The sequence below is a fragment of the Chlamydomonas reinhardtii genome, chromosome 17 (assembly GCF_000002595.2).
Source record: "Chlamydomonas reinhardtii strain CC-503 cw92 mt+ chromosome 17, whole genome shotgun sequence".
NCBI classification, from domain to species: Eukaryota; Viridiplantae; Chlorophyta; class Chlorophyceae; order Chlamydomonadales; family Chlamydomonadaceae; genus Chlamydomonas; species Chlamydomonas reinhardtii.
Window position 1 is genome coordinate 2698088 of NC_057020.1, and position 22486 is coordinate 2720573.

Below are 22486 nucleotides of genomic sequence, written 5' to 3' on the forward strand. Positions count from 1 at the left end.
AGCGCCATATCATTGTTACACAAAGATTGAATGAAGAAGTCCGGAGAGCAAGAGAAATGGACGCCCTTGGCGTGTCCCATGAGATAGTTTGGAAATATAGACAGCCATTCACACTACCTGAAAACGCGCACACCGTACGTGCCACAGCCTTGACAACTACAGTATTAATCCATGCGGATTTCCCTATCTAACCGACAGTGCTGGCACCTACAACAGTAGTCGATTGGTCCGTGCGTGCTACCTCCGTCCCTCCACCAACCACCCAAACGAACCGCCATCCACAACCACACCCTACACATTGATGCGTCCCTAGGTCACTAGACTTAACGCCACATCTTGCGACGACCCGGCTATGCCTCGCTAGCGGTGCTGGCAGCCTGGTGCATAGGGCTTAATGGAGCCCAAGAATCAAAGTACGCAACCCGGCCGCCTCCACAGCACAGCACGGCATGTGTGGCATTCAGCGGCAGCAGGCCGACAGCTCCGCAGTAGAGCTGCGCCGCCCGACTGACGGCTCCCGCCGCTAGCTCCTAGCTAGCAGCCATGCAGCCATGCAGCTGCTGATGCTGGCTATTGAGATGTGCTAGCATGCCGGCCACAACAGCCGCTGTGCGCCCAATCAGGCGCCTACTACACGAGGGAAGAGGTGTAGAGAGGGCAGCAGTTGCGTGTGGTGTCGAACAGGTTCAGCCTGCGGGGGCGCGGCGAGGAGTGGGGGAGAGGAGGGTGTCAGGCGAGGTGCAATCAACACCGATTGAAGTTCACTCAAGTTTGCTGTTGCCACTGCGCGCCGCCTGCCGCGCAGCACCAATGACGCTGCATCCCAGTCAGCTGCCACAGACCAGCCAACAGCCGCCCCCCCTCCATCCCACATTTCAACCCCATCTACCCATCCCGCACTGCCCAACCCGCGCCCAACCCTCTCCCCCACCCGCCCCGTGCCCCCCTCATCCCACGCCCCACCCACCAGCACGTGTCCATGGCGGCGCCCATGCAGAAGTCGTCCAGGCTGGTGGTGTTGTAGAGCTCCAGGCAGATGCGGCCGCCCGCCGCCTGCGCCGTGCTCCACCCCAGCGTCACCTTGAGCGTCTGGTCGCCCACGGCGCCCCAGCTGGGCGCCACCCACTTGTAGCCGGCGGCGCCGGCCGGCTTGATGCCAATCGACTTGATCTGGCGGCGCTTGGTGTCGTCGGCAAAGAACTCAGCCTTGTTGACGGTGCTGGTCTTGCCGCAGGCGGAGCCGGGGTTGGCTGGGGCGACGACGGCCAGCTCAAAGCAGTAGCTGGTGGTGTCCTTGGAGGGGCCAGCCATCTCGGACATCATGGGCTTCACGGCAAAGGGCGTGGCGAAGGCCTTGGTGGTGCACTGGCACTTGGGGAAGTCCACAGTCTCGGGCGCGCAGGCAGTGGACTTGAAGGCGTTCAGGCAGCTCATGGGCAGGCTGTTGACGTCGCTGCCATCGCCGCCCACCGCCGTGACCACGCTGTAGCCGGACAGGTAGGCGGGGCACTGGCCGCCGGTGACCTGCCGGGTGAAGGTTCGGTTGCAGTCGAGGAAGGGATGGTGTGTCAGAGGGCCGTGCGCTGTGGCCAGACGCTTCCTGCAGCTAGGGCCGCTGCCCTGCACCCCGTACGCACGCGCACGCGCCATGTGGCCCCTCGGGGCCCGGGGCCCGGTTTGGCCTGATGTTACCCCCCCCCCCGGGACCTGATGACATACATAGTCTGCCGTCAGTCCGCCCAGGACCCGGCAAAGCGAACCCACGCGGCCGCCCATCCAGCATGCCCTTCCCTCCCCTCATGCCTCGCTTCGTCCCTGCCTCCCTCGCCACCTCGCACCGCTCACCATGTCGTTCCACACAGACACCTGCTCGCCAATCCAGTCCTGAATGAGCGCGCCTTCCTCGTTGGAGAAGAACTCGCCGCACACCTTGATCAGGCGCTCCTGGCAGTCAACCTTGGCAAAGGGCGTCACAATGGTGGCGCCGGCGTCGCCTGCCTGGGCCGTGATGTCGTCAATCAGGGTCTGGGCATAGCTGTCGCACTCATCAGCGCTGAAGGCGTAGGGGAAGGGCGCGTTGTTCTCGGGGTCAACCAGAGCGATGTAGGCACACACCTCGCAGCGGGGAGGCGGGCTGGGGGGAGGGGGAGAGGGCGGCGGCGGGCTGGGCACGTTGGCCTGGGACAGCGGGCAGCAGTCGTTCTGGCTGTCGAACAGGGCAGCCGTGCACACGCCGGCGGGCATGCCGGCCGGGGGCACGCACAGCTCCTCCAGGGTGGTGCAGCCCTTGCCGTTCTTGTTCAGACCCAGCGTGATGCAGACCTGGGCGCCGTCGTTGCCCAGCCCCAGACCCAGCTGCGTCAGCACCAGGGTGGTGGAGCCCACGGGGCCGTTCTGTGCCTTGTTGATGGCGGGGGCCACCTTGGTGCGCACGCCGTTGATGGTCGCCTTGAGAGAGGGCGAGAAGACGTCGCACGCGTCGTTCACGTTGAACTGAGGGAGGGAAAGAAAGGCGGGGAGGCAGGGCGGCGTTAGAAGGCGGCAGAGTTAGGGCGGAATGGGGCGGAATGGCGGGAGGGGAGCGGGAGGGTTACTACCCACGCCTCCCGCGCTTCCCCCCGGCCTCCTGGTAACCCCTCAACACTTAACTCCAATGTCAGCCGTCTAGTAGCTGCGAATGCTCACCTCAATCTTCTTGAGGTCAGCCTTGCAGCACTTGTGCGTGCAGCCAGCCGGCACCTTGGCGCTGAGCGTGAAGCAGTAGGTGCCCGCGCCCGTCGATGTGACGGTCGGCGACAACCGATACGCCGAGGGCGTCTTGGTGCATTGGCAGTAGGGGAAGCTGGGATAGAGCCCCGTCTGCTGGGCACTCGCGCCGATGGCCCTGCGCGCAGCAAAGGAAGGCACGCGAAGGCGGGCACATGGCCATTCAGCAACCGACGCGAAGTCGCCGCAACCCGTGGGGGTAAGGAACTTGAGTGGTGTTCATCCATTATCTATGGCGCAACAATGTAAGCTGAATGGCTCAAGAATTAATGCTGCTCCTAGCAAAAACCGCGAGACTACTTCTGCACATCTGTGAACAGGTCGCCTGTGATAGGCTGTGCGCGACACTAACTAAGCTACATATGGTGCGCCTAGCAGTTTTATACAATGCACCGTCTATTTATAAGATCGCTTGTCCGACGGAAGCTATTGAAGTTGACTTACAGGGCCAGGATGGCCAGCACTGCAACGGTGAGCCGCATGGTTCGCGGGTCTCGACCGAACTGTTATGCCAGAGGTCGGGGCGGGGCGGGTATTTATTCGGGAGTCAGCCGGCCGCGCCCGCCCGCCCACCCGTACTGCATGGGCACAGCGTTTCTCAAACAGGGTCCAGCGCAACGGCGTTGTGCGTTACTGTGCCTGCTGACTTCAATTCACCCCCAATCTATCCATCTCAAACGTATTTGAAGCGCCAGGGAGGCGAGGTTTTATCATAAAGCATTACAAACTCAGTGAGCAAACGCGCCTAGAACGTCAGTAAAGTAAGCCTGACATAGTCGCTTGACAGTATGTACCACGTGTATATTATCCGTGTCGTTGGGCTCAGGGCAGGGCCAAGGGTGTGCAAGATGCCTGAAACATTTGGACCAAGACGAAACGTCTCCATGCCAACGTATGACCTAGTGAATATACGGCTTAATAGCACTAAGGCGGGCCGAATCGCTCGACCCCCGCAAGAGAGCGTGAATGATCTGCTGTCCCAGCAGCAGGTGCGAACCTTGACTCGGCGAGGCTATTGGTGGCTATCTGGTAATGCAGGCAAGAGTGACCAACCATCGCAGGAATGTTGGACGCTTCTCTGCCACTGCCAAGCTCTCACACATGCTGTTGCTGGTTCCGGGGGGAAATGAGGCCAGATGAGGCCGCTCAGGCATCAATAGGCGCGGCATGGCGCATGGTCGTGGGATATGGGAAAGAGACCGAGGGAGCGCTATGGGAAAGAGACTGAGGAAGCATGGCTATGGGGAAGGAACCCTGGGCGCCCTGGGTCAGAAGGGGATCGGAACCAGCCGGGCAATTGAAGCTCTTCCAGACGGTCTTACCGGAGGAGGCGGAGCCCTCTAAAAATGTTCAGAGTTGGAGCCCATTATGCAGGATTCACGCATGGCAGGATCCCGGCGGGGGTTGAGCCGTTGGGGAACTTCCGATTGCGTGTTGGCCCGCTGGGTATGCGGGATGCTCACCACGGCTGGTTGAGTCTCCAACCCCTGGTGCGCCCCCCCCACCCCCCGCCGACCTGCCGCATGGATTTGATGCAGTTTGTTCAGGATATGATTGCAACATGACTTCCGTGGTACCTCGACGGGAACTCGATATTGCCGTTGGGAGAGCCGGGCGGCATGCTGTAGGCGGTGGAAGGCGGTCAGGCCGGGGTTTGTGCGAGTTGCTTGGAGGATGTGCCGGACGCTGCCCGTGCATTGGAACACAGCATTACAGCGTGCGCCTTATCTCCCGCTATTGAAACTCGGCACGCTGTTAGATTGAACTATCGCGCGCGAGTGTTCAAGGGCGCGGGTCAACTCGCGATCCAAAATCGTACTGTATTGGTGGGCGTGTGAGGGGGGAGGACAACTAAGATTTGCATCAGCAAACTGTATTGGGACTCCCACATAATGCATTTAGCTGGGAATTTATTGCTTGCTGCGTTGGCCGCCACGTTGTGGTGAGTCGCGTTGCTTTGGCGCTCGCGGAGATGTCGGCTGGACCATGTAAACTACACACAAAGCGCCCAGAAGTAAAGCCTTGGTCATTATAGAGTTCATGACAGGACTGCTGCGCGCGTTATACTCATTAGCACACCACTGAAGAGTGTGTCCACCGTTGTTCCGTCGCCGTCATAGAGGAACCCTGCAGCAATATTCTGAAGTCGCTGGATGCTATGAGGCTGGGCTCTGCAACACACTTTGAGGTTGGTGACGCCGCCGCTGTCATCTTCGTGCCAACGGCTGTTCCCGGGTATCGCTCCCCTACAGGGCGGCCAGCGTAAGCGCCCAGCAGACGGGGCTCTATCCCAGCTTCCCCTACTGCCAATGCACCAAGACGCCCTCGGCGTATCGGTTGTCGCCGACCGTCACATCGACGGGCGCGGGCACCTACTGCTTCACGCTCAGCGCGAATAAGGTGCCGGCTGGCTGCACGCACAAGTGCTGCAAGGCTGACCTCAAGAAGATTGAGGTGAGCATTCGCAGCTACTAGACGGCTGACATTGGAGTTAAGTGTTGAGGGGTTACCAGGAGGCCGGGGGGAAGCGCGGGAGGCGTGGGTAGTAACCCTCCCGCTCCCCTCCCGCCATTCCGCCCCATTCCGCCCTAACTCTGCCGCCTTCTAACGCCGCCCTGCCTCCCCGCCTTTCTTTCCCTCCCTCAGTTCAACGTGAACGACGCGTGCGACGTCTTCTCGCCCTCTCTCAAGGCGACCATCAACGGCATGCGCACCAAGGTGGCCCCCGCCATCAACAAGGCACAGAACGGCCCCGTGGGCTCCACCACCCTGGTGCTGACGCAGCTGGGTCTGGGGCTGGGCAACGACGGCGCCCAGGTCTGCATCACGCTGGGTCTGAACAAGAACGGCAAGGGCTGCACCACCCTGGAGGAGCTGTGCGTGCCCCCGGCCGGCATGCCCGCCGGCGTGTGCACGGCTGCCCTGTTCGACAGCCAGAACGACTGCTGCCCGCTGTCCCAGGCCAACGTGCCCAGCCCGCCGCCGCCCTCTCCCCCTCCCCCGTCGCCTCCTCCTCCTTCTCCCCCTCCCCCCTCGCCAGCTCCCCCCTCTCCTCCTCCTCCCTCTCCTCCTCCCCCCAGCCCGCCGCCCCGCTGCCGCGTGTGCACTTACATCGCCCTCATTTCGCAGCCTGAGGTGTCGGCTGCGTACGCCTTTACAGCCGACCAGTGCGCACAGGTCTCCGACGTCATTGCCGCCGACATCACCGCCCAGGCCGAAAGCGTCGGCGCCACCATTGTCTCCGACTTCGCGCTCGTCTCCTGCCAGGGTCAGCAGATCAAGGTGTGCGGCGAGTTCTTCTCCAACGAGGAGGGCGCGCTGCTGCAGGGCTTTGTGTCGGAGCAGGTCGCCATCTGGCGGGAGCTGGTGGCGGGCGAGACCTGCCCGCGTGACCTGGCCGGTTACACAGTCGTTGCGGCGGTGGGCGGCGACGGCGCCAGCGTCCAGGACCTGCCGCAGAGCTGCCTGTCCGCCAGTGATAACAAGGCGTGTGCCCTGGAGTCGCCGCCCCCACCCCCTCCTCCGCCGCCCCCACCCCCGCCACCCTCGCCTCCTCCTCCTTCTCCCCCTCCCCCGTCGCCTCCTCCCCCGTCACCTCCTCCTCCGTCACCTCCTCCCCCGTCGCCGCCTCCCCCGTCGCCGCCGCCGCCCCTCCCGCCGCCACCGTCCCCGCCTCCTCCTCGCCCGCCGCCGCCCTCGCCTCCTCCCCCCTCACCTCCTCCCCCTTGCGAGGTAGGTCAAGACCGCGGTCAGAACTTAAAAGCGACTGCGCATCGCCCCGTGAATGCCTCTGACTGGGCCGGCTCGCGTTTTCCACATGTCATGTGCCATTTGCTTCCCTCAAGCTCTTTCTGCAACCTCAATACCCATCCTTGTCGCTGCCTGGCCCACAGTCCTGCGTCTACGTGGAGCTGCAGACGCCGTCCCACGAGCCTTTCTTCAAGTACCGCTTTGACTCGGCCATGTGCGCCGCCATATCGGAGGCCATTGCCGCCGACCTGAACACCGCAGCCGAGGTGGCGGGGGCCGTGCTGCCGACGCCCTTCGAGGGAGTGGACTGCAGTGGGCAGGAGATCAAGGTGCGGTGTCCGCGGCGTTTCGCTTGGGAGGGACGGGCGCCTCGGAACAAATAGGGTGTTTGGCGTGGCGTTGTAAAGGCCATCCTCTCGAGGCCCGTGCGGCCATGCCCCTGCGCCTGCAAGCCAAGAAAGCGCGCGTTGCACGCGCGCGGCAGGTGTAGGGCGCTGCACACGTCCCGTGAACATCAGATGCAAGCCTCTGCATCCACCGCTGACGTGGTATGTCTCCTCGTGACCCAACTGACGCACGCGCAGGTGTGCGGCACGTGGCTAGACGGCGAGGCTGCCACGGAGCTCATGCAGCCGTACGTGGACACGCAGGTGCGTGTGCGGTGGCAGGCGCAACGGGTAGGGTTGAGGAGGGCTGTATGCGGTGTGTGCGCAGAGTCGTCTGTTTGGGGGCGGGCAAAGACCAGTCCGGGACGAGGCTGGGCGCGGCACGGGGCATGGCATACCCATAGCAGCGCAGAGCCGGGGGCCTAGCCGCGCTCACCTCTCACCCCCTGCCGCCGCGCCGCCGCCTGCTCCCACGCCCAGGTGACGAGCTGGCTGGCCCTGGTGACGGGCGGCCGCTGCCCCGCCTACTTGCGCGGCTACAGCGTGCTGGTGGCGGTGGCCGGCAGTGTGTCGTACGAGCTGCCGGAGGAATACTCAGGCCAGGTGCGGGGGCGGGGGCTCGGGGCGGGGGAAGGGTCGTGTTGTCCGTGACCAGTAAGAGGCTCGAGTATGCAATGCGATTTGTGTGTGTGGTGGTGGTGGTGGGGGGGGGGGTTGTAGATACCCGCCCAAACTAAACCGAACCCAGTGCAATAGAGCGAGGAGGAGAGCGTGGCCTATGCTTGACAACGGAGTGGCACTCGACAATAGTCACGTGGGTGTCAAGGCAGTATCTATGGGTGCCTGGCGGAGGGCGCGGGGAAAGGTGCAGCTGGCAAGCTTGTGTGGGATGGGGTTAGGGTGCAGTGTGGTGCGGTATGACCAGCCAAGCCGTTGCGGTTGCCCCCATATTGTGCCCTCTCACATGCGGATGCTCATGTGGACGGTGTGACACGTGCACAGTATCGACCATTTCCCTTTGTGCTTTCTCTCGCACACACACACACACACACACACACACACACAAACATCTACACAGACTCACACCTGTCCTGCACGTTTCTTGCCTTGTGCTTGCTCACGCACTCACACACACAGGAGATGCCGTGCCTGTACGCCAAGGACCAGTCGGCCTGCGCGCCCGAGACTGTGGACTTCCCCAAGTGCGCGTGAGTACCCAGTGCCACCTCTCTGCTCCCCGCCTACCGTACCCACTGGCCTGCCGCTCGGGGGCTTGTGCCTTTGTCCCGCCAGAAGGCGCCGCCTGAACTAAATGCCCCGCCACGCCTCGCCAACCACCTAACTACCGTGCGCAGCTGCGAGACGGCCGAGCTGGCTACGCCGTTTGCTGCGCTGCCCATTATCGACGTGGGCCCTGGGCCGTCCAAGGGCACCACTGCCTTCTGTTTCAACCTTACGCTGGTGAGCCCCACTAACCCCGGCAGCAAGTGCGGCAGGAGCTCCGGCCTGCTCAAGGCCGAGTTCTACGCCGACGACAAGCAGCGTCGCAAGGTTAACTCGATTGGCGTGCAGCCAGCCGGCGGCGCGATGCGGTACCTCTCGGCGACCTGGGGCGCCGTGGGCGAGAACACGTTGAAGGCCACGCCGCTCAACTGGAGCAAGGCCCAGGCAAACGGCGGTCGGATCTGCTTGGTCCTGTACGACACGGTAACGCTGGACAGCTTCTGCATGGGCAATGAGCTGGACACGTGCTGGTGAGTGGATGTTGTGGCCGTGTTGCGGCTTGAGGGTTGCGGGCCGTTTGGCAGGAGGAACTGGTGCGTGTGGGAACTTGTGAAGTATAGCGCCGGGCAAGCGTGGGTGAAGTACGGCATACATCTGACATGCTGTTTACGTGCACCGTACCGTATCGTCGCTGCATCCGATGGCTGCGTGCTCCTTCCCCGTTTGCGCACCTGGCGCAGGTTGAACCTGTTCGACAGCAGTAAGGACTGCTGCCCTCTCTACACTTCCTCCATCGCAGTGGCGTAAGCAACACTTCCTGTGCTTCACCTGGGTTTGGCAAGTGGTTTTGGCAAGGCAATTTTGTAAGCGCGCAGCCGTAAGGCTGCAGCGCACTGTGATCTATTGTTGGAGTGGGATGATTCATTCCGGGTGACTACGGGCTGATGCTTGGTTGTGGTGATACACGATTAACCTGCTGGGCGGGGGTGGTTTCCCATGCACTGGAAAGTGTCTCAGCCGGCCCCTGCAGAAGGGCGCGCGCAGGATGTTGAGGACGGGTGCTATCAGGTGTTCATGACTACGCTAGCAAGCAGGTGTGTGCCGTTAGTCGATATTCCTAGGAGGCCATGTGTGTACGCTTGACACACAATAGCTCAGGCAGCTTGGCACGCGGGGTTAGGATTAACGGCTGGGCGTTCATATGGGGCCCACGGCTTGACGTAAAGTATCGGTATGACGTGTTATGTGAAGCATCCCCGCACTATTGAAAATGCTTGAAAAAACGCAACACGCACAAGCGAACATGACGTTGTAGAGCCGAGGCCAGTGAGCTAGCACAAGCAAAAAGAAAAGCGTGAGCATGAGCAGCGACCGCAACTGCTACGTTACCTTTGACGAGATAACCGCGCGCCAAGCTGCGCCACTCCGGCGTCCTAATGCTTGTGACTCTCAGCTGGTGTATACGGCTGTCAGAGGCTGGGCTGGCGCAGACTGGCCGCAGACTACCAAGCGAAGGCTGCGATGCGTTGTGATAACGCGAACCCCAAGAGACCCACCTGGAACACAGCCAGGCATCCGCGGTGAGCCAGGAGTAGTACGTACATGCGAGGACAAGAGGAAAGAGAACGGCAGAAAGGAGGGTGCGGCATGGCGAGTGTCAAAACGTTGAGGCCGGCGCAGAAAATAAACCAGGGTGGCTGCTTAGCTGCGGCCGGGCTGACGTGAAGGCTGACTGGCTGCTGTATATGGTGAGCTGAGACTGGTATGAAAGGCTGGTGCCGGCCAGGCGAGTTGGGCATGAGGCGCTGCTGCATGGGGACATGACGCTCTGTAGGCCATGGGGTAAACTGACGGGTGCGGACCGTAGTACGGTTCCCCACACCCGTCCAGGAACCGGCCCACGCACGGTGCAGCGGGGCCGGCCGGGTGGAGGAACCGGGCTGGCAGCTGGGCTGGACGTCGCGACGTTGAGCTCGACAAGAATCTGGGCCCGGGGGGGGGGGGCGGGGCGTGCTGGGGCGCTGCGGGCGTGCCGACGACGTCGGCGTGTCACAAAACCCCGAAGTCCACGTGAAAGCCAGAAGAGATAAGCGCTGTCAAGAAAAAAGCCAGCAACGTTCCATAAATAGTCTCAGTACAAACGAGATTCGTGCAGGGCATCGTGCCAACCGCGTGAATGGTGGCTGCACCCGCAAGCGGCGCTGTTGCGCACTCCGAGGAATGCTTTTGCTGGTTCTGGGGTCAAGCAAGACCGGAGTGACGGCATGCATAACGAGCACTACAGGATGGCGGGCTTCTCAAGCATCCCCTGCCATGACACTTGCACAGCTGCCCTGTGCGTGAGACCGGCCCGCTCTGCTGTGTGCACTCGGCACCTTGGGACACCTTCACCAGCTTACAGCTGCCCTGCATCTGTCTTGATGTCACGGCATTTATCCAACGCACACAGCCCCGAAAGGCTACCGGCTCTCAGCCGAGTGCCCGGCCAAGCGCCACTCGGCACCCGCGAGTACCAGTGCGGCGCCCTGGGTCCAGGGTCCTGTTCAGCCCCGCATCATGTTCCCAGCCATGTGCAGCACCTACACCAGAGCCCCGCTGCCACCTCACTGCGCTCATGCAGCCGCTGCCACCTCCGCCTCACGGCCCGGCAGCTTGCCGCCCTGCTCGGCACCATGTGCTCGCAGCAGCCGACGGCCCGACGCGCTCAACAGCTGCCGCCGGTGCTCAAACGAGCGCTCCTTCCCTCCAACAGCTCCTGATCCACGGAGCAGTGAGCCCAGCCACGACAGTCGTCGCCGCTGCGCTTCGGCGCCACCTTCCTCCTCTTCGAGCCCCTCGTCAGCCCCCTCGCCGCCCTCTTCTAGCTCCTCGCCCTCCGCTAGCTCCTCGCCCTCGTCCTCTGCCGGCTCCGCGACACCCTGCGTAACAGCAGCACCTCCTGCCGCCGGCTTCGCCGCCGCTTGTGTCACTGCAGCTCCGGCAGCAGTAGCGCCACCTGTTGCGGGTTGGTCGCTGGCTGCAGCCGCCGACGTAGCCGCCGACTGCGTCGCAGCATTGCCAGCGTCTTCCGCCGCTCCCGTGTCCGTCCCTGCCGTGGCTGCGCTCGTGACTGCGCCGCTTGCTATTTGCGACACGTCACTTGCTGTGCCTTCAGGGCCCGCTCCACCCGCGCCTGCACTCGCTGCTCCACCCCCGCTGGTGGCTGCGGCCGCGGTGCCCGAGGCAGGGTCCACCACCGCAACATGAGCCGCCGTCTTCACCACAGGCGCAACATGATTGCCCTGTGCCCCCACTACCTCCACATTTTCTAGGTCGTGCACACGGGGCGCCTGCGGGCAGCACAGCACAGCACAGCACGGCGCGGCGGTCGGCCATGACACAAATGCGGTACCTGCAACTTGTGCGGCCACGGCCCCCCCAATTTTGCATTGCAAAGCGCTTCCCGGTACATCGAGTCTGCCTTCCCAGGGTCTGGTGCCCGGTTGTGCCACGCACCTGGTCTAAGAGGTGCCCAAGCTCCTCGCCCACCGAAGACTTGACCGGCCGCACAATGCCGCAGCCCTGAAGAAAGACAGGGTGCACGCAGCTGGCCAGTCAGCGGACCATCAGACACGACGCACGACCTGTCTCCGCATAGGCCGGCCTGCCCGCGCGGGGCGGTGCCCTCCGCGGTACACAGGCTGCTCTTCAACTGCATCCTCACCAATCAACAACGCTTGCCCCACAACTATGGAAACCTTAGTCGGGTACCGGGATGAACGCTTCGATCACCATCGAGCAGCCTTAAGGCTGCATCATCCCAAGCATTCACCCTCCCTGCGTTTGCTCCTCTACCCATCTTCCTCCACCCTCTCAGGGTGCCGGCGCCCTCACCTTGCCCACGTTGATGCCCAGGTGCGCCAGGAAGCACAGCCCGCCGCGGTGCTCGCTGCGCGTCACGGCGGCGGCGCGGATGACCGCCACCAGGAAGATCAGCACCACCACACTGCCCACCGCCAGCGCCGGGACCAGGCCCTGCGCCGTCCATGACACGACCAGGACATGACGCGGAGGTCGGCTGGGTGCAGCGCTACGGAGGCACCCAGCGCCGTGCATGGGGCGGTGCCAGCTATGCAAGCGCCTAGCAACCATGACGGGAATGCGGATCCTGGTCGCCGAAGCCCCACGCTTCTGTCAAGCAATGCTAAAAACAATGCGCACGACGCACCTTGCGCTGCCGCTCCCACTGCGCCAGCACCGCGGGCAGCTGCTCCGCCCAGCCGCCCGGCCCGCCGCCAAAGTTGAGTCCCCCCATGGTGCTGGCAGGCACGCCCGTGTGCGTCTCGGGCGTGAGCGCGGTGAACACTTTGGAGTTCGGCTTAAAGCCTGCGCGGCAATGTTCGGAGGGCGTGATGACGACGAAGTCCGGTCCCACGCGAGCGAGTGGCCTGGATTAGCTACAATCGCACGCAGGCGTACACATCTCATGCACACCATGGATGAAGTCACTCACGGCCGATCCTGGCCGCACCTGCTTGCACGTCCTGGAACGCCCTGGCCGCCAGTCGGCCCTTCAGGTTGGCGTTCTCCTCAAGCAGCCGCGCCTGGTCCTCCCTGTGGAGTCGTGCGGAAGTAAGTTGTACGCCAGCAGCACGGGTGCCAACCCCAGGGACCTCGGGGGTGCGCTCACCGCCAACAGCCTCCGCATTACACCAGCCGCTCTCTAGCACCCGCAAAACACATGCCTCGCCGCCCTCAAGCGCCCCCAAGCTGCATCCTCCGCCGCCCAAGCCATGTCGCAGGCTGCACGTTTGGGGCTGGGTTCGCAACCCCTGCCCACCCACCCACGTCCGCACCTGTTCTGCCGGGACGCGGCTGTGGCCATGTCCTTGAAGGCCTCGAACTCGCGCTGGATGGCCACCTGGAGCCAGCATCAGCATACGGCATGCCCAGCGCATTTGTTGGTGTCCGCCGTAAACATGACCCCCGTATTCTAACTTCCGGTTGGGAGGTCGCTGCCCTCCAGAAGCCGCTGCGCTGCGCCACCTGGTGTTGCCCCGCGTAACACCTAGGCTCTAAGCGCTGGCCGCACCTTCTGTTGGTTCAGCGCCGCCAGCTCGCCAGCCAGAGCCTGCGGTGGGACAGGGTCGGGGACAGCAGTGAAGGCCATAGCACTACAATTCAACCTTTGCAACAGTAGCCTGCACAATGCCCGACCAGGCACGCCACGCATACAAGAATCGTTGTTATCGCTGTGTCCCTTCGGATCGGCTATAATGGTAGCTTACCACGCTCTCCCCGCTGCGCGCCTGCTCCTCCATCTGCAGCCGCACGCGCGCCAGGTCTGCTTCCAGCGACACCACCCGCTCCTCCGCCTCCGCCGTGGCGCGAATCACCTCCGCCTGCCACGCCTCCGTGAGCGCCGCCTCTGCCGATGCCACAGCTTGCTTCCTGCGCATCCGCAACATAGGTGCTGTCAGCCTGAGCCAGCCCACACCCCATTTGACACTCCCACAGTCCCAGCCCGTCCAGGGCATCTCAGCACTACTGGCATTGTCCATGCTGGCGCCCCATGCCATGCCGCAGGACACACCTGTGCTCGTTGGCCGCCGCCAGCTCCTGCCGCAGGGACTGCAGCTCCGTGTCGCGCGCCCGCATCTCCAGGGCGTGCCGGGCCTGCATGAAGCACGCACGCCCGTAGTTGTCAGAATGTGAGCTCGTCGTTTGGCCGCGTGGGCTGGCGAGAGAGGTACATGATGACTGACTGGCTAAGGAGCAATGCCCGAGCCAGCCGGTACGGTGCAGCTGCTCCTCAATCCCGCCCAACCGCGCTGGCGCATGGTCCGCCCGCGCGCTCCCTCACACCCACCCACCTGCAGCAGCGCCAGCTGGTGCTGCAGCTGTTCCAGCTCGTCCTCCACTGCCTGCAATGCATACAATCGTTCGTGCAGGGCTTGCAGTGGTGCTTGTCAGCATGAGGATGCTGCCGAGGCATATCCCATTGCCGTAATCCAACCCGATGGGCCCCGCACTCCATCTGGGTCGTTTCCGCACCTGCGCCACGGCTGTCCGCGCGCGCGCCTCGTCCGCCTGCCGCTCCGCCACCTCCGCCTCCGCTGCCGCCGCTAGAGCCTCGCGCAGCGCCCGCTTCTGCGCGTTATACATGCGCCGGCTCTCCTCCAGCTCCTGTGCGAGCAGCAAACGAAACATCGCCGTGTGATACAGGGCGCCCACATCGCTCACAAACTGACGTAACGCATGACGTCTTGATCTTTCAAGGGTAGCAGCATAGTCTGCGGGTGCACGGCAGGCCTTCCAGTGCGTGCAGGCGGTCAGTGCGCGGCCCACCTCCTCCTTTTGGCTGAGGGTTGCCTCGAGGGACTCCACATGCGCTGCAAGGCTGGCCAGCTGCTTGTCCTTCTCGCCGGCAACGTGCGCTGCCAGCTCCGCAACCTTCTCCTGCGCCACCACCACCTCCTTGCGGGAGAGTTGCACGGTCTAGCGGGCGTGCGGCAGGCAATCCAGGGGTGGGTGGGCGGGGCAAGGCCAGGTCAAGGGTGTTGCACAATAGCTGGGCGCGCTGGGAACTTGATTCTGTGCATCGCGCCGTGCTATATTCGTTTTACCACCCCGCCGTTGCTGAGCACACAGACTCGCGCGTCGACAATCGTGTGGACCCGCTTGACGACGCCGCGCAGGCACACCGAGCATGTGCAAGCCCGTTTGCAGTCCGCGCACCTTGGCAGCTAGTTCCTTGCGCACGTCCTGCAGCTCCCTCTTCGTTCGTGCTAGCTCGTCCTCAAGAGCAGTCACGGCAAGGCTCTCGGCAGCGGGGAGCGTCTCGGCAAGACTGCTTTTCCCGTCTGCCAGGCTTTCTGCTTCGCCAGGCACCTCCCCTTGCTGATTATCCTCATCCTCATCCAGCCAGAGCAGCTGCTCCGCGTCCTCTTTTGACATTCACGTCGCAGTTAGCCAAGATAGCTCGCAAACTGTCGCTGCAAGCCCTGTCACTAGGCCCTGAATCAATGCACTTGGTTGATGGAAGACATGATGCAGGCCGCTTAAAGCCTAGGCACCATTGAGCTGTCGCTGAAGCAGGTGTTGTGCCTGAACTAGTTGGCCTTACTGTAGCCAGTGGGCACGTGTTCTCCTCACCCGGATTGAACACCCAGGGGACATATGCTTCAATTTACCTAGTGGGCAGAAATGGTGGAGGCCTGCAGGCGTGCGGGTTCGAGTTCTGTGCATGGGCCCCTACACATTTTCCCCTCAAACTCAATGTTCAATGCGTCTTTACATAAAATGCTGCGCCCGTGTTGCTACTCTGCATGAGCAGCGTGCCTGGACGCTCTGCACCGAGCTTTGCCTAGGCTTCTTTCTGACGCATCTTCTTCTTTCTGATTCTCTGCCTTAACCGCACATATGGCGCAGCCTAGTAGCATGATTTTCTAGGACTCTCCTTCTTTAGAGGGGGCGCAACTGCACCGCTGGCAAGCTTTGGTGCTGGTGCTAGCGACGTGGAGAACTATGGCGCTGACGCTGACGTCCCACGGCTTTGGAGTGGAGGGCAGGGGCCTTACCACCGAGCAGCTGGTAGGCATCCGTCGCCGTCGACGGTCAGCTACGCCCGGCCGTCCTCGAACTCGACGAGCGCTGATGCCGAGGTATCTGTGATGATTGCAGGGGAAGCTTGCTCAGTTTAAGCGCGTACTAGCAAGCGCGGGCGAGTTCGACGAGAAGCGCTTTGGTGAGTTTGAACACCGTTCGATTTCAGCGTTTGACCGTGGACGCGTTCGAGGGGGCTGGTGGCAGGGGCGACGGCTGCGTATGCGATCTTGTACGCCAAACCTTTATTTGGACAACGCGGCCTTGGCGGGCGAGACGTACCGGGCGGCACTCGACGCGGTCGCGGGCGGGCATCCATCCAGCACCTTGCGACCCGGCGGCTGGCAGCCCACACGCTGGTTCTGACGTCCTGTGCGGTCCCTGCTGCTGGATTGGGGATAGAGGGCGAAGCGTACATCGGGGGCGGGAGGCCTCCTACTTTGGGGCAGGAGCGTTGCCTGATGCCCTTGCCCTTGCGTGTCCCACCCGACGCAGACGATCACGACCTTGCCCGCTTCCTGAAAGCCCGCAATTATGATCTCCAAGCGGCCAAGCAGATGTGGGAGGGCATGATATCATGGCGCCGGGAGAATCGTGTTGACAACATACACGAGTGGTTCGTGTTCCACGAGCGTTCGGAGTATGAGAAGGTGTTCCCCACAGGGCTTCACAAGACGGACAAGGAGGTGAGCGCACGTTGCGCTAGTGCCGAGTGTGCAGAGTAACGCACGAGCGAGTACTAACAATAACCGCTGCGTGTGTCCACACGGGCAGGGCCACCCGGTTTTGATTCAGCAGCTGGGCCGCGTGAACATTGGCGCGCTGTACAAGGTGCGCGGGAGCAGCTGGTGACTATGGGAAGGCAGGGACACAGCATTGTTGTGCGAAAAGGCCCTGCGTCACTGCTTGTCTTGGCACTTTTATCCAAGCAGCACCTAGCTTGGGGACTGAGAGCGCTCCTGGCGGACTGTCTCCACTACGGTGTGCATGGACAGGTCACAACCGACGACCGCATTCGGATGGCGCACATCGCGGAGAACGAGCAAATGCGGCGCACCGTGTTCCCCGCCTGCTCCTACCGTGCGGGGCGCCCGGTGGACAAACTGTTCACCATCATTGACCTGGAGGGCATCGCTTTCACGTAAGACCTTGGGCAGGGCAGGCACCTCGACGGGCGGGGCGGGGCGGGCGATCTGGCATGTTGCCGGTTGTCGCGGGTTCCTTAATATGTGATGATCTGCGCCTGACGGGCTGGACACAATCGGCCTACCACAGGAGCGTGATGCGGACCACGTCGATTCTGAAGATGTACATGCAGGTGCGCGGTGATGCAGGGCTGCGTGATGGGAGACGGTCAAGGACGAGGGCGCGGCATCTTGGGGCTGGTATCAATGCGATTTTTAAGGGCTCAGGGCTATAAATCTGTCTGCAACTCTGCAGATGGACTCGAACAACTACCCTGAGACACTGGCGCGCATGGCCATCATCAACGCGCCCGGGTGGTTCTCAACCAGCTGGAGCGCTATTAAGGGCGTGCTGAACGGCGAGACCGTCAAGAAGATCGAGGTGGGTCGGGCCCGCGACCATGGTGGGCTTGAGATGGCCTGGGCTGGGTAGAAAGCGCTAGGCTGGACAGGACGGAGGCGGCGGAGGGTCATGCCCAGCTGCATGTCGCTTGGGGTCATGTCATCATGTGGGTCGGGCGCTGACGCTCTCCTCTCCGCTTCCTGTTTACGGCAACACAGATCCTGGGCAAGGATTACCAGGCAGCGCTGCTGCGCCATATCCCGCGGGAGAACCTGCTCACACAGTACGGCGGCACGTCGGCCGGCTCCCTCACCGACAACATCGGGCCCTGGCAGGAGCCGCTGCCAGTGCCGCGGCCGCTGCTGCCGGAGCCCACGCCCGAGCTTCCCGCCACCCTGAGGGGCGACGACACAGCTATGCTGGCGGCGGAGGGGGGCGACGAGCTGCGGGCGTTGGGCGGGCGTGTGCTGGACCAGCACGGGCCGCGGGACGTGCAGATGCGCAACCGCAGCGTGTCGCCGGTGCGGCCGGGTGCCGTCAAGGGCGCCGGCGGCGACCACCTGCACCCCGCACCGGGCAGCCCGCCGCACGCCAAGCGGCCGCACATGACCAACGACTCGGGGCAGGCAGCGGCGCAGCAGCAAGGCGGCCAGCAGCAGCAGCAGCAGCAGCCACAGCAGCAGCCGCAGCCGCTGAACGGCACGAGCGGCAGCCCCGCCCCCAGCGTGAGCGACACGTCCTCGGACATGGGCTCGCACAACATGACGGCGCCGCTGCTTAGCAACTTCCTGCACGCCTCATCCTCGCCATTGCAGTCCGCGCCTTCGGGGGGAGGCGCGCCGGGCACGCGCTCGCCGCCTGTGGGTGCCGCTCCGGGGGCGGGCAGCGCCAGCGCCGGCACTACAGGAGGCAGCCTGGTTCGGCGAAGCAGCTCCAGCGGGGGCGGCATTGTTAGCGGTCTTGTGGCGGGGCTTCATGCGGCGGCGTCGCACATCGCTAACTACACGCACGTGCACCACACCTCGGCCACACACGTGCCGCTGCCTGGCGGGCCGTCGGCGGACGCGACGCCCGCAAGCCTCACTAGCCCGGTCGGTCCCGGACAGCAGCAGGTGCGTCCTGGCGCCCTGGCATCGCCGCTGCACCAGTCGACAGCGACTGCTGTGCCGGCGGCATGGCGGGCGGGGGCGGGGCACGGGGCGGGTCCCGCGCAGCTGCAGCTGACGCCGCGTGACGACACGGAAACGCTCATGTCAGCCGCGAGCGCGATGTACAGCTTGCCCAGCGCGTTGAGTCCCATCAGCCCGCAGGTGTGTCCTAGTCGTTGGTGCCACTTGCAAAAGCGTGCCCGTGCTGGATGTGTGAGTGGCTGGGCGAGCAAAGTGGAGACTTGTCTCAAAACACCAGCAGGGCTTTTACCCACATACCTCTTATCGCCATGCAAACGCGCCGTGCTTTACACCGCCTGCCCTGCACAACTTGCCTGTATCTAGGATGCCCACGACACGGCGTCATCGCGTCCCATGGACATCTACGTCACGGGTAGCAGCACCAGCGGAGCTGCAGCGGCGGCGGCGGGGCTGCCGTCCGTGCCGCCCTCGGCCGGGCCCACGGGTGGCTCCCGCGGCCCCACCTCCGCGGGCCCCACAGGCGGCAGCACCAGCGGCCACGCCAGCGCGGGCGCCGGCGCCGGCGCGACGGCCGGCCCCATCGGCAGTGGTGCGCTCATGGGCACCGCAGCCAGCGCCACTCTCTCCATGTTTGGTAGCGCGAACCCCGGTAGCGTGGAGCTGATGCACGGGATGCAGTCGGGGCCACTGCAGCCGCAGGGCACGGGCGGTGACTATGACGACGCCGAGTCGGTGCGCATGAGCGTCATGAGCCAGCGCTCCTTTTACAGCGCCATGTCGCACCTGGACGCCTCCAGCAGCAGCGGCATCACCAGCCCCAACAGCGTGTCGGAGCAGGCACGCCGCTGGTCCGTGCAGCGGGAGCTGCACGCCGCTGCCATCGCGTCCGCCGTCGCCGCCACAGCGGAGCGCCGCGCGGCGGTCGCGGCGGCGGCCTCCGGAGCTGCCGCGGCGGCGGCGCACACTGGCGGCAGCAGCGCCCTCGCGAGCGCTGCCGCGTCGTTCACTGTCGCGGGGAACAACCGCTTGAGCGGCGGTGCGGGCGCGGGGCTGGGGGGCGTCCCCTACGTCGTGCCGCCGGCGGCGCAGCAGGCGTTTGGCTCCTACCTCGACCAGCCGCCTCCGTACGGCGCGCACGGCGGCCGCGCGGCTAGCAGTGTTGGACCGCACGCGCCAGGCGCGGTGTCGCAGTCGGGTGCCGACGGCGGCGACCACACCGCCGGCGGGCGCGAGGCGGGCGCTGCTGCGCTGGCCTCGGCGCGTGGCACCGGGACAGGGCGCCAGCACGGCGGCGGGCACCACAGCCGCTCTGCCTCGCGCGGCGAGCTCGCCTCGCTAGGCGGGGGTGGCGGCGGAGGCGGCGCCACGGGCGACGTGGTGGTGCACATAGGCGATGTAGACGGCGGGCCGCACGGCGGCGGCATGTCGCGCTCCGGCTCCGCCGCCACGCTCAACACGCCTGACGAGTGCAGCCTGGGGCCGGTGGGCGCAGTCAAGTGGGCGCGCGGCTGGTTCTTCCGCCGGCGGAACTACGGCCGGCTCATAGACGACGCCCACGGTGACGTCGCGGGAGGGCTGGACAGCCGCAACGGCGCGGGGCCCGGCCACGCGCGCAAGGGCTCGGTGGGTGCGTCCTACGCGCCGATCGACGGGCCGGGCTGCACCAGCCCCAGCAAGAGTATGCCGAAGGGCGTGAACGGCGGGAGCGTGCACCACTCGCGCGGCGGCTCGTGGGACGACCAGTCGCTGTACGACCAGACGTTCGGGCGAGGCGTGGGTGTGAGCGGCGGAGGCGGAGGCGGAGTGGGCGTGCAGCGAGACATGTCGTTCGGGCGTGCGGCGGAGCGGCGGCGGCTGCTGATCGGCAGTGACCTCAGCTCAGGCGCGCGGCGGCGTGGCGTGCTGGCGAGCATGGAGGAGTGCTGCGCGTGCATGCCGCGCTGCACCATCATGTGATGCGGCGCCGGGTGTGACATTTAATGCGGCGCCGGGCGTGATCATGCAATGTTACTACGTGTCCTAACTAGGCATGGGTATGCGGGGCGTGTGGGGATGGGGCGTGGTCGAAGTCCCGGAGCGCGTGTGTCGCACTGCCAAGTGGTTGGGATAAGTCGGATATGTAGTGAATGCGCGTGCTCCGATCAGGAGCGTTGCTACAGCCCTGGCTGACTACCAGGTGTGAATATAAGGGGACGATGTCGAAGGGGGCTACACTGTGAGAGCCCGAGTGAGCGAAGAACGACTATGTGTGCAGGCGTGATCGGAACAACCCATTTTGTGTTTGTGCTTTGAGATACCGTTGTAGAAGCCTGGGCACTGTGTCGCCTGTAGTGAATGCTACCAACTAGTGGACTGCTCCCCAATAATGAACCGCATGCGGTGGGGCCGGGTTCCATCGGCCGTTGCCTCTCTGCTGTCCCTGAGCTAGCTTGAGGTTTCGGATGGCCAGTGGCGGGTGATGAGGTGTGGTGTAGGCGTTTGTGCGCAGCTGGAGGTAGGAGGGGCGGCGGGGGCGTGAACGGTGAACCCTATTTTGCCGTCGAGATACGGTATGTCTCTCGACGAGGGGAGGCCGATAGCCCCCTTACACCCCGCTAACTGACACCAAGTGTCGCAAACGCACTGGGCGAAGGCGGTCCCGTGTGGCCGCTCCGTGCGGGTGGGGCGCGGCGCCTGGACTGCGGGGGAAGCCCGAGGGCCCCGCTAACCCCGAGACCAGGAGAACCTGAAAAGGCCGCGGATGCTGTAGCTAGATAACACTACGTGATCTGCTAACAGACACCACCGTTGGTGGGTTATTGGTGGGTTGTCTATATGGTAAGCCGTCTGGCGCTATTGATGGGTGACCTGAGGTTGCGATACAGGAACACACGTGCGCTGCCAACGGAACTTGGCGGAGGTCTGCTACTAGCCTACTACAGCATTGTGAGGCTTGCGTTGTAAGGCGTCGTTCAGTTACAACTCAAAGGCCCTCAATAGCCGCCATGACTCCAGCTTAATGGCACGGATGTGTCTGCTCATTGGACTCTCACCTGAACGAGATCCGATCGATATCAAGCGTTACCGGCAACGCAGTGTTACTCCATCGCTGCTTGCACCCATCCCTACATGCCATTGCGTTGCGCATGGCCGCCAATCCTAGCCCGTTACCCTCGATTCGTTCGCCTTCAAATGCGGTGCTACAAGCCTCTCATTTGCCACCCCCTTGTCATTGGCACACCCCGTGTCATTCCTGTCCATCAGTTGACGTGGCGAATCCGCTAGGGAGCACCGCCTCTGCACGTGCACCAACATTCTCGTGGCCAAAGTGTCAACCGTGACAAGCTTTGGTACGGCACGTCCTACAGCTAGGCCTACTCCCTGCGTAGCCAGTCCAATATTTTCGACCCCACACCCCACAGTGCTGTGTAAACGCCGTGCAACACCAGATCACCCCAGCTCTCCAACGGGCAGCAGCCACACCGTGACCAATGCCATGAGCCATGAGCCCGCCTGGTATCATGGTAGGCCACCCCTAACCACGGAACCCGCGAATCCAACCAGCCCACATAGTACCATACGATATTAATGCGCAATGTGTGAATGTGTTGAATTGTGTTCATATAGAGGCATTCGACGATGCGCAACATAAGCACGTGTACGCATGGCGCATCGACCACCGGTCCCCCACCATCACAACCCGTCATGAGCAGGTTACGCTCGGCCGCCCACATCCAACATGAATGCCCCCACATCAACTCCCAGACATCATGAGTAGGCAGAGGGCTGCATGTGCCAAATGCCCAAACGCTTCATGCCTCGTAGCCATAAAAAATTATAGGGTGCCTGGGCACCTTCATGCTGAACCACGCATGGCTTTGCCCAACGCATCATGTGGGCCCCCTCAAACTTTAACCACAGGTATGTGTGCATGCGCGCAAACCCACACCCATTGAGGGTTCCCAGTTTGTTGAGTTCTAAGTATGCAAAAGTCGACGAAGTGCTGCCAGTATCGGCGTATCACGCACGCCGTACACAAGACATGCCACTGAAACGCCGCTAGAGCGCACACTCGCCCTCGCTTCTCCCCGACCCCAGACATAGGGCACTGCCCTCCATTTAGTACACATCAGTAAACCG

The 22486-nt window shown here is 63.5% G+C and overlaps 4 protein-coding genes across 6 annotated transcripts; 2 read left to right on the forward strand and 2 right to left on the reverse strand.

Moving 5' to 3' along the window:
* Positions 1–3: 3 nt before the first annotated feature.
* Positions 4–4123, reverse strand: CHLRE_17g717950v5 (uncharacterized protein). Of its 2 annotated transcripts, none has more exons than XM_043072202.1 (6): positions 3340–4123; positions 3211–3269; positions 2686–2884; positions 1846–2493; positions 968–1524; positions 4–691 (listed from the first exon to the last, which is right to left on the reverse strand). In XM_043072202.1, the coding sequence occupies exons 2-6, from the start codon at positions 3246–3248 to the stop codon at positions 631–633; spliced, it is 1503 nt and encodes a 500-aa protein (XP_042914661.1). In that variant the 5' UTR covers positions 3249–3269; positions 3340–4123; the 3' UTR covers positions 4–630. The 2 variants fall into 2 exon arrangements, with proteins under 2 accessions (XP_042914661.1, XP_042914660.1); XM_043072201.1 differs by having other exon boundaries at positions 3340–3983.
* Positions 4124–4223: 100 nt separating this feature from the next.
* On the forward strand, positions 4224–10005 carry CHLRE_17g718000v5 (uncharacterized protein). Its single transcript, XM_043072203.1, has 9 exons — positions 4224–4708; positions 5019–5220; positions 5413–6498; positions 6660–6845; positions 7101–7166; positions 7383–7505; positions 8040–8110; positions 8258–8656; positions 8867–10005. Exons 1-9 carry the CDS (start codon positions 4659–4661, stop codon positions 8931–8933), a joined length of 2250 nt encoding a protein of 749 aa, XP_042914662.1. The 5' UTR covers positions 4224–4658; the 3' UTR covers positions 8934–10005.
* A 504-nt stretch (positions 10006–10509) lies between these two features.
* CHLRE_17g718050v5 (uncharacterized protein) lies at positions 10510–15293 on the reverse strand. The gene is made up of 13 exons (XM_001703731.3): positions 14844–15293; positions 14454–14603; positions 14160–14291; positions 13979–14029; positions 13699–13781; positions 13394–13556; positions 13198–13236; positions 12962–13026; positions 12637–12719; positions 12334–12491; positions 12000–12140; positions 11622–11687; positions 10510–11455 (listed from the first exon to the last, which is right to left on the reverse strand). The coding sequence occupies exons 1-13, from the start codon at positions 15060–15062 to the stop codon at positions 10739–10741; spliced, it is 2067 nt and encodes a 688-aa protein (XP_001703783.2). The 5' UTR covers positions 15063–15293; the 3' UTR covers positions 10510–10738.
* A 110-nt stretch (positions 15294–15403) lies between these two features.
* Positions 15404–21295, forward strand: CHLRE_17g718100v5 (uncharacterized protein). 2 transcript variants are annotated; one of them, XM_043072204.1, is made up of 9 exons: positions 15404–15698; positions 15789–15852; positions 16206–16396; positions 16485–16541; positions 16706–16851; positions 16986–17028; positions 17151–17276; positions 17456–18547; positions 18731–21295. In XM_043072204.1, the coding sequence occupies exons 1-9, from the start codon at positions 15633–15635 to the stop codon at positions 20321–20323; spliced, it is 3378 nt and encodes a 1125-aa protein (XP_042914663.1). In that variant the 5' UTR covers positions 15404–15632; the 3' UTR covers positions 20324–21295. The 2 variants fall into 2 exon arrangements, with proteins under 2 accessions (XP_042914663.1, XP_001703767.2); XM_001703715.2 differs by having other exon boundaries at positions 17456–18349.
* The last annotated feature ends 1191 nt before the right edge of the window (positions 21296–22486 follow it).